Below are 10,462 nucleotides of genomic sequence, written 5' to 3' on the forward strand. Positions count from 1 at the left end.
CTGCTCCTCCTTGAGCTTGAACTGATGTAAAACTAAGGACATTATTAACTGTCTTTACATTTATTTTGAAAGATGAAACTCGCGATTATTGAAAGGGGCGTTACATTTCGAACGAATGCTTGCGGTGTTCAGCCAATCACAATTCACTGAGTCAGTTGGCCAAGTTGAGTCAGTCTTTTTTATGCTTTAGTGACAATTCACATACAAATTAACAACAAAAGCAAAAATTGCAGACTGCACTTGTCAGTAGGAGGGACTTTGTAGAAAGCAACGTGTTTGAGAGAGGCTGGCCATAGAGGACCTATAGTAATCAGTATTTAAAAAACATTCTGTTAAACCAAATACACAAAATAATGCTCTTTAAAAAAACATCATATGACTCCTTTAAATATCATTTTAGAATTTTGTATTTATTTTAAACTAATTCTCTATTAATTAACATAATTTGTGTTATATAAGTGCTAATATCTTAAAATACAGCAGAAACACACACACACAGACACTTCTCGGACTTTTATTTTGGCGACATGTTAAAACCAGGAACTAGCAGGAAAGAAATCTGACGTTTCATGTGTCGCTTTTCACTGTCATATTTCAAAGGTAAGTCTGTTACATCGTTATTATAAAATCATATTGCCCTTTTTTGTTTTTCATGGTCTAAGCAGCAAAATAAAGCGGATGCATATGCTTCTTACAAATGACAATCTTAGCGAAGCACGAAATGCCATAGATGACGGCAGCATATGGATATCAGATAAATAAAGAGACAGATGTGTCGTGTAGCTGAGCCTCTGTGGTACCAGAAATAGATCAGATGAAGCGGTACTTGTGTGTGTGTGTTTCAGATGACACGGGCCAAACCAGAGGATGATGAGTACTGGAACAGCTCCAAATTTAAAGCGTTCACGTTTGATGATGAAGACGACGAGTTTTCACAGGTCAGTGGATTGTGTTTCAGTTGAGCTCTATGGCGTCCAAAGACTGTTTACCACTTTATGACCCATTCAGCCCTAAAACCAAGGGCGTAGTTTCGGTTTGTTTATGTTTTTAAGCGGTAATTTGTGCTATCATCCACACACACAAGGTTGGTTGCTAACATAACTGCAATAAATTAATAGCCTTAACAATTACTTGCATAGGATATTATATCATGTATTTTATATTATTTATGCTATAGATCTATAGTAATACAACATGCCATGAGAAGGCAGTCTAACTGAAATCAGTGTAAAGTCTAAACTCATACTAAATGTAAGAAATGTATTACAGCTGGTGCGAGCGCACCGGGCCCCGTGCTTGAGGGGGCCTCGCAGCAAATAGCCTTATTTATATATATATATATTTATATATATATATATATATATATATATATATATATATATATATATAAAATATATATATATATATATATATATATATATATATATATATATATATATAAGGCTAGCTTATTAATCCTTACCAGTCCAATAATTACTTTTTTATTATTATTAATCTTTTTGCATCTGTTATTAAAAACAACATCCTGCACATTTAGAAGCAATAGCTATAACATGCCACAGTTGTAATATACCTCTATAGGGAAAAATCTATTCCTCTAACATATTATCTATTATCAGTTAAAAAATTACCACAACAAATAAGCAAGTACAATAAAATGTGATAAAATCTAGTAACGGTGGTCATGCATAGTTAAAAAAGATTTTAATATATGTTTGTAGTGCTGGTGCAAGATTGTTTTCTCCTCTTTTCATCAGTCTTTTTAGTTTATGTGCGTTTTTTTTTTTAGACAATATTTTTTTATTGCATTTTAAAGATTCAGTTTCTCTATAGAATTCAAATAGATCGCGGAGCATGTTCTTTCAGAATTTAAATCGTTGGCTTTTTGTTAGCTATTGAACAGATGTCAAAGCAAAAGTATGTATTTGTATTTGAACATAACGAACATGTTTACAGAAAGAGTGCATTAAAGTGGATAAATTAAAGGGATTAAATTAAACAAAGTGACATTGGTTAGGAAAGTTTGTTAAAAATCACAAACTGTTTTTAAAGTTAATGTGTTTTGTATACAATGTTTGTATTGTATTTTTCCTCTCACACATTGTGGTGTTGTTTCCCAGCTGAAAGAGTCCAAACGGGCCGTGAACAGCATCCTGGTGGGTGATGATGATGATGATGAGGATGATGTTGAGAGAGTCAGCTGGAGTGGGGAGCCTGTGGGAAGTATGCAGTCCTTTCTCTGATCTCTGCTACTGTCTTTACTGTCTGTCCTTCATCTGGAAGCTCAACAGTTTTTATGTTTAGGCATCTCATGGTCTGTGAAGGAAACCGCCTCCAGTATCCGCTCGGGCAGTGAGCAGAGCTTCCCCAAAATAGACACCACTCCATCACTGTCCAAACAGGGGTCTGGATACTCCCTGAGCTCCCTGTTTAAAGGTAATCGACAGCGAAGGGTTCTTGAATGTTTTAGTTCAATCATTGTAGACCCACCAGTCTGATTTAGTTTATGTTCCCTCAGCGAAGAGCAAACCTGGTGCTTTCCAGTCCTTCTCTGAGTGTAAGTTCAAGTCACTGAAGCATTTAGAAAGATTTAGCCCGATATTAAGTGTATTTGTTCACTGTTTTCTAGCTTTTAGTGACACATCTTCTAGAACATACGCACCAGAACTGAGGAAGCCCAAGTCAGAAGGAAAGGTAATATCTATGGACATGTTTATGGCAACATTTGGGGTCGGTGAGATTTGTAATGTTTTTGTTCATCAAGGATACATTTATTTGATTAAAAATTAAATTAAATATATGCATTTAGCAGATGCTTTTATCCAAAGCAACTTACAATGCATTCATGCTAAGAAAATGTACCTAACATGTGTTCCCTGGGAATGAAACCCACAACCTTTTGCGCTGCTAATGCAATGCTCTACCACTGAGCCACAGGAACACCACAGATACAGTTAAATAGTCATATTTATTTAATAGAATTATTACAATTTAAAATGAATGTTTTGTATTTGAATATTAATTATAATTGAGTCCTGTGATGCAAAGCTGAGTTTTCAGCATCAATACTCCTTTCTTCAGTGTCACATGATCCTTCAAATCAGTCCAATATGCTGATTTGATGCTCAAGTTAAATACAGTTGCGCTGCTTAATATTTTTGTAGAAGCTCAGGAGTGTTTGATGGATAGAAAGATCAAAAGAACAGCATTTATTTGAAAATGTAACATTATAATTATTTATACAGTCACTTTGATCAATGTAATGCCTCTTTGCTGAATAAAAGTACTATTTTGAATGATAGTGTAAGCTTGTCCAGAACTTTTCACTGTGTAATTAATTGTTTTTTTTTCTGTAAGTTTCTAACATTGATTTGTTTTTTAAATGGTCATAGGATTTTGTGAGTGACCTGAGTCCAGAGGAAACCGTGAGGAGAATGCAGAAAGGACGGGTAGGGGGCAGCAAAGAGATGTATATAGAAATTATATTTACTGATTGAAGAGCTAGTGCACTAGAAAGTCAGGAGGTCTGATATAACAGGATAAAGCCATTCATTTTTTTTTCTCTTTGTAGTTAATAAGTAGGTGGAGGCTCAGTTATTTCCATTTCACATTTTTAATAGAACCACACACTTGTAAAATATTTACTGTAATATAATAAAATATAAGTCACATATTAATGTTGCTTGCAACAAAAAAAAAGTATTTAATCTGAATATATGACCACTTTGAATGCTTGTACATGGAAAAATTATTAAAATGGATCTTTTGCAGGCATTTTCTCTAGAAAAGTTCCGCTCTCTTCAGGACAAACTTCTTCTGCTGGATGAAGCAGTCGCTGTTTATGATGGCAACATCATCACTGCTGTGAGCAGCACATCTCTCACACACTCTATGTGGAAGCACTGCTATGATGGTGCATATCAATAGGAAAAGCTTGTACTTATTCACTGATCATTTACATTTTCCTTTTGCAGGTCTTGATATTTTTAAAAAAGTCATTAAGTAAAGGTGAGATGTTTTGTGATCCGTCATTCTGTCATCTGTCATTTTCACAATAAGAGAAATATTTTATAGAAAGTCACGATTGTTGTTTTTGTCATTGCTGCAGAAATCCTCTTTCGCGAGTTAATGGCGAGGGATGTGGCTTTGCGTCATTATGTTCACTATTTAAAAGAGATGGGAGAGCAAAAGCTTTTGGTCGAGTTACTGAAGTAAGTTTTCTGTTTAGATATTTAATTTCCCCTCGTGGTGAGTAACAGGTTAACAAATAGTTGTGGCTTCAGTGTTTTTCTGTAAGGGCAGTTGGCATCTTTTCATATTTTTGCATTCTTTATTTGATCTGAGTTGTATTGCTGTGTGTTTTATTTGAATAACGTTTATGACGTTGGTCACATGACTGTATTTTAGGGCTCTGGGCAGGACAGAAGATATGGCGGTGGGTACTAACTGCACTTACATACTTGTACAAACATCAGAACCCACATGACCGTATGTACTCAACCCTTTATAGCAGTGCCGCCTCCAGGTCATATGACTAAATCTGACTCGCTTCAACAAAAAGCACCTCCCAATTCATGGGTGCTTTCTTCAACTGGAGGGGAGAGCCCAGTATATTAACTAACTGAAATGCAAACACTTCCTCTTTCATGTGCTCACATGCACTGTAGTACCAAATTTTCCCCTGTGAAAAGTAAACCTGGAACCGATGATGCAAACATTTTTCATCTAGATTAAAAGTACTTCAATAAATAAGTTTAAATACCATGGAAGTGAAAAGAGGAATAAAATGGCCTTAACAAAATGACCACATTCTGCTTTTGTCTCATTGACATTAAATGTCTAAAATGAAAGTGAAAAGAGGGGAAGTTGGACATTCTAATAAAATTTTTGGTAACTGTTTACAGCAAGTAGATTTACCATAAACAGATTAGCAACAGTATTTATTCATCTGTAAACATTAGTTAATAAAAATAGAATTGTTCATTGTTAGTTCATGTTAGCTCAGGACGCAGCTTTTGATTTTAATAATGTATTAGTAAAAGTTGGAATTAACATTAACAAAAAATAATACATTTTTTTAAAGTATTTTTCAACGTTTTCATCTTACTTTGTGTCTTCAGTAATTAGTAGTAAAGTTTCTGTTTGATTACACGCATTAAACCGCCTTCCTTTTTATTTTCAACAGTTGATGCATTACAAAGAACACTTAAATATTAAAGATGAAGGTCGAAGAAGAGACTTCCTTAAGAGCTGCCTCAGGTAAAGATCTTTCAGACTGATTCTACAGTCTCCTGCTGATCTTTAGTGATCTGTGGGATCTCTCTGTTTGTTCTCAGCCTTCCTTTCTCTCAAGATGACGCCACTCACGTTCAAGACCACTATACACTCCTCGAGAGGCAGATCATCATAGAGGTGACGCTTGTTTATTATTCACTTATATTATATCATATTACACACATTTTAAAATAACAGTCAGTGTGTCTGATTTCTGGGTTACTGTATTGAAAGTATCTTTAATAATCTGGTAGATAATAAAATGTACAGATTTAACAAATATTTATTGATTTTGTAACTTGATGTAGCCCTAGACCTTTTTTTCTATAAATGGAAAATTAGGAACCATTGTAATATGTTTAGACACATGATTTTGTTGATAAAGCAATTTGTAGGTCTCTTTTTTTTTCTTTTTTTTTTAGTTTAATGCTAGATTCATAATATTTGGCTAATATAATAAGCTGAGCTCATTGTTGCTTCTGAGACAGAGCATCGCTGCACACACATGCTGTGAGAGTTTCAGAATCTGTTAATATGAGCACTGAATGTGGATGTGAAAAGCACAGACGTGAGAAACTAGCTCCCAGAAGGGTTTTAATTAGGGTGTATCAGGTGGGTTCACTGTATTATTATTTTATTTTGTTTGTGGATCTGTTTTTTCAGGCTAGTGACAAGAAGGCAGATGGAGAAATCTTTAAGAAGTTCCCTAGAAAAGCGTCCATCCTTAATATGCCAATCATCACCACACTGTACTACTCCTGCTTTTACCATTACGGAGAGTCCGAGGTACAAGCTCCTGCTTCACTCCTGCACTGAATTGTAAAATATTATGCAGACTAATGGAATATATTCTACTATACAGTATGTCATCTAGAAATGTAATATAATGAAGTATTACAATATACACTACTGTTTGAAAGTTTGGGGGTTGGAAAGATTCTGGTTTTAAAAGAAGTCTCATCAAGGCATCCAAATATTATAAGGATTTAAAATGAATTTTAAAATGTTATTTATTCTTGTGTTGCAAAGCTGAATTTTCAGCATCATTGCTCCAGTCTTCAGTGTCACATGATCCTTCAGAAATCATTCTTAGATGCTGATTTGCTGATCAGGAATCATTTCTTAACATCAAAGTTCAAAACATACGACCTTTTTTTTTTTTTTTTTTTTACACCGTGATTCATTTTATATATAATTATTGTATTACATTGAGCTTGTCTTACTTTGTGGCTAATCAATTTACTAATTGACTAACTCTTTGTCTAATATAGCCATTTAGAAATAACAATATATCTATTGTTTTGTAATCTGAAACCTAACGAGGTTCATCGTGTGATTTCTGAAAAGTGCCATTTTTAAAGAAATGTCTCCTGGTTTGACACCTGTAGATTTTAAAGTGTTGTTTAAATCTCCAGATACTTGTTGGGCAACTGTATTTCAATCATTTTCATTCTTTTCTTCTTCTACAGGGAACTTTTAGCAGCCCTTCGAACATTCGAAAAACTTTCCGGGTTAAAATAAGTCATATGTCATCAAATTACTCATATTTGATTAAAATTGCACCTAATCGTATTTAATATTTACCAACATACAGCACCATCAAAAGTCTGGACACACTTACTCATTCTGTACTAATACTTTTACCAATAGTTAAGTCATCAAAACTGGAAGTGGTTGAACTGACAAGTGACCAAAAACATTCTTCAAAGTCATCTTGATTCCTGTTCTTATACTATAGTTTTCATATTTGACTACGAACACCTGCACCTTTAGATGTTTCTACAGTCATTAGAAACAAATTAATTCAAGTGTATCTAGACTTAGACTAGTCTTAATCTAATTAAATTAACCATCCATTTTTTAACTTAAACTTTTTAAAGTCCGGTATAAAAACGTTTGCAGATTTCAGAAAAGCAGTACATTCTCACGGCTCTTGGCGCCAGAGCGAAGCTGAGGTCCTGGTTTGATGTGGATAGTCTGTTCAACACCAAGAACTGGCTGGGATACACCAAGAAAAGATCTCCCATTGGCTTCCACAGAGTGGTGGACATCCTGCATAAGAACAGCGCCCCTGTAAACGTACGTCAGTCTCCGTGTTGTAATAAACCTGCTCCGTTTCCTCGCGTGCACTTCATCAGGCTGTCCCATGATCTGCAGGTGCTGCAGGAGTACGTGAACCTCATCGACGACCCAGACCTCAAACTCAGCGGGGCTCTGAAATATAAATGCCACGACATCGTCATTAACGTGAGTTCATTCTCGAGTCGCTTTGGCAGCGTTTACGGCTCTCTCGGTGTAAATCACTGCGTTTGTGTTGTTCATTCAGATATACAGAGACCTGAAGGACCGGCAGCAGCTTATTGTTTACAGAGAGAAGCTAGAACGAGACTCGCCTGAATACAGGAAGATCCAGCAACTCCTTAATAATGTGGTAAGAGGAAGCGAGCCTCCACTTTTGAGACATTTTCTTATTCACATTGTATTATGAGAAGGTTTGAGGAGAAATCTTGAGAAACACCTTACAGTAATTTATCAGTGTATTATATTGGTCACTTCATCTGTTGCAATGCAAAACTGTGTTTGTGTAAAATGAAGAAATTTAAGATTCATTTTTTATTTATTTTTTTTACTCCAGCAAATCAGATGGAAAAACTGACACTTGGACCCAGACACGAGGCAGTGGTGAACAGATGCTCTTTAACAGACAATGTTACACAAAAAACACTATGAAGCTGCTTAATATTGAGTTAATCCCGAACAAACCGGACTGAGATCCTCACAGGATTTGAACATTTCAGGAATCAGTGGAGTGAGTCATTCTGAGTGATTCTTTTGCAAATGTATCTGTTCAATGTGATTAAACTGCCAAATGTCCCTCTGCCAACTCTAAAGATGAACATTTCTAAAGAAATAAGAAAGTATCAGTGGTTGCTGACGTGAACAACATAATCTTCAACCCCTCACACCTTTTTGTTTGCCTGTATATGGATTTCTGAACATTCCTTGCCCCTCTTTTTTATTTTTTATTAAAAATAATACGCTACTGAACTGTTTTATACAGGTTTACTGGTAAAAATGTGACTGAAGATTTGAATGCTGGTAAGATAAAAGCTGTTAAAGATGTTTTGAGTGATTCAGCAGTACAGATTTGACTCGATTGCAGGATAACCACAGTTTCTGTAAATGGAGGGTGATTTCTAATGACAAAGTGTATAGTAGCAGTATGAGCTGGGAAGTCCCCCTGTGGCATTACTTTAGGTCTTACAATAAACTGTGCGTCACATAACCTTTTCATTGGATTTCCACAAATTTAAGTTTGTTCAACTTTGTTATTTTCATATATAGACATAAATGTGTGTAAACTTTACAGCTTTCGTTTATAGTTGTGTGTATTTTGTACAATACTCATAATAGCCAACCACGAATGGACAGTTAAAGTCATGAATGGTAACAATGGTTTCCGAAAAAAAAATAAAACTTTTATTCATGACGAACAGTTGAAAAACAACTGTCATAATTTATTTAACATTTAAACATCGAAATGATTTAATAATGTATTTTTTTAATTTATCATATATTTCAAATGGTCCTATTCTGCATCATGTTAAACTCAATTATTTGATAATATAAATTAAATTAGATTTATGTAATTGTAAGATTATAAACTTTGTAACCGGTAATGAAAACACTACTCTAATTATAACATCTGAGGTGCCTAGTTTTTGGGGTTATGACAAGTAATGTGCTGATATTTAAAGTAATTATCATTCTTTGTTCACTGGAAGTTTTTGCACACAAAAACAAGTGAAGGAATTTAAATTTGGTTTTGAGAAAAACTCACTCACAGCACGCGCTGTCCTGCGTCATGGAGGTTTCCTCTTTTCATTCATTTGAAACACACATTGTGAGACAGCTGTCAGTCACGAGCAAGAAAGCGAGGATCATGTGATCGTGTAGGAAGCCTATTGTCTGGTTGGGTTTTCACTGTGGCGCGCTTGCTCCTCGTCACTTCACGCGGAGCGCGACACTACAGTAAGTTCGTGGTTATGGATAAAGAGCGGACGCTTTCTTGACACCATTAAGAGGTAAGAGCGATTTTAACCCCTATACATTTAAAGAAATCAAAGTCATATTTGCGTTTACATAGTGAGAAGTACTTTTTTTCAGGACACCTACAATCTGAAAATAGGATGTGCATGTGTGTTTTTTATCTAGAACAGGGCTTTCCAACTTCTTACCTCAATAAACGGGTTTCTCTGAAACACTCTACAGCTAAAACACCTTACTATAATAATTGTATTAAATGTACATTAACTAAGATTACAACGCTGGATATCCTTACAGATCATTCATTAGAAAGTTGGCAAAATAAATTAAAAATCAAAGGAGGTTTTAAAAACAGGTCTAACGTCTTAAATGTCATCTTTCTAACAAATAAATAAATAGTAATAAAAAATACCTTGAATGGTTTAGTATGGTGCGATTTTGGTGTAGGCATTATGACAAACAAAGGAGTCCTAAAATATTTATAAAATGTCAAGTTTAATTTAGACTCAGAACATTTTATTTGTCTGTTCTGATACCTGTAAAGCAACATTGATTTTAAATCAAATAAATTTTAACGATAATAAATAATGGTATGTCTGGCATCTTCTTGCTGTAGACCATCATGTTTGAACTTGCTTGTCCAAATCAGCTTGGAGCATCTAAAAATAAAGGTCTCCTACACTTGACTGAGCATGGCAGTTCTTGAACTAATGATATGTGACGAGGGAATAAAAGGTTTCATCTGATCGGAAATCACAGTGTCTTTCTTAACACCGTGCAGTGATTTAATGACTTTAAAGAGGTCACAGAACACATGAAGACGATATAGAATAATGCTGATCTTTTTCTCCCTGTCTTTGTATCCGTGTCTTTCTTGAAACTGACCAATGCCATTATTTTATCAGTAACTGTCTTTGTGTCATTAGGTCAAATTGAGGTCTTTGCACTGTTTATTTGCTCAATACTCTGTTGAGTTCAGGTCAAGGTCAGGGTTTTTTTCTCAGTGTGAAAAGCAAGAAGCAACAAAGAAAGGAAATGACTCTTAGCCAGCTTTAGTATGCAGTTTGCAATACCTATGGGTGGTTTAACAGTCATTACTCTCTGACCTTTAAAAATAGCTTGCTCAATTACTGTGTCTATT

The 10,462-nt window shown here is 34.9% G+C and overlaps 2 protein-coding genes across 2 annotated transcripts in view; both read left to right on the plus strand.

Annotated features, from left to right (window-relative positions):
- The window catches only part of LOC113063237 (serine/threonine-protein kinase MRCK beta-like), a 492,601-nt gene that overhangs the window by 434,053 nt on the left and 48,086 nt on the right, over positions 1–10,462 (plus strand). The gene's annotated exons all lie outside the window — the stretch shown is intronic.
- On the plus strand, positions 495–8,641 carry LOC113063246 (spermatogenesis-defective protein 39 homolog). The gene is made up of 19 exons (XM_026233498.1): positions 495–600; positions 846–938; positions 2,121–2,223; positions 2,305–2,436; positions 2,519–2,557; positions 2,630–2,694; positions 3,393–3,449; positions 3,772–3,864; positions 3,975–4,008; positions 4,109–4,211; positions 4,408–4,435; positions 5,186–5,259; positions 5,337–5,412; positions 5,938–6,060; positions 6,744–6,785; positions 7,177–7,353; positions 7,432–7,521; positions 7,601–7,705; positions 7,910–8,641. Exons 2-19 carry the CDS (start codon positions 846–848, stop codon positions 7,928–7,930), a joined length of 1,455 nt encoding a protein of 484 aa, XP_026089283.1. The 5' UTR covers positions 495–600; the 3' UTR covers positions 7,931–8,641.

Source organism: Carassius auratus, chromosome 45 (genome assembly GCF_003368295.1).
Source record: "Carassius auratus strain Wakin chromosome 45, ASM336829v1, whole genome shotgun sequence".
NCBI lineage: Eukaryota > Metazoa > Chordata > Actinopteri > Cypriniformes > Cyprinidae > Carassius > Carassius auratus.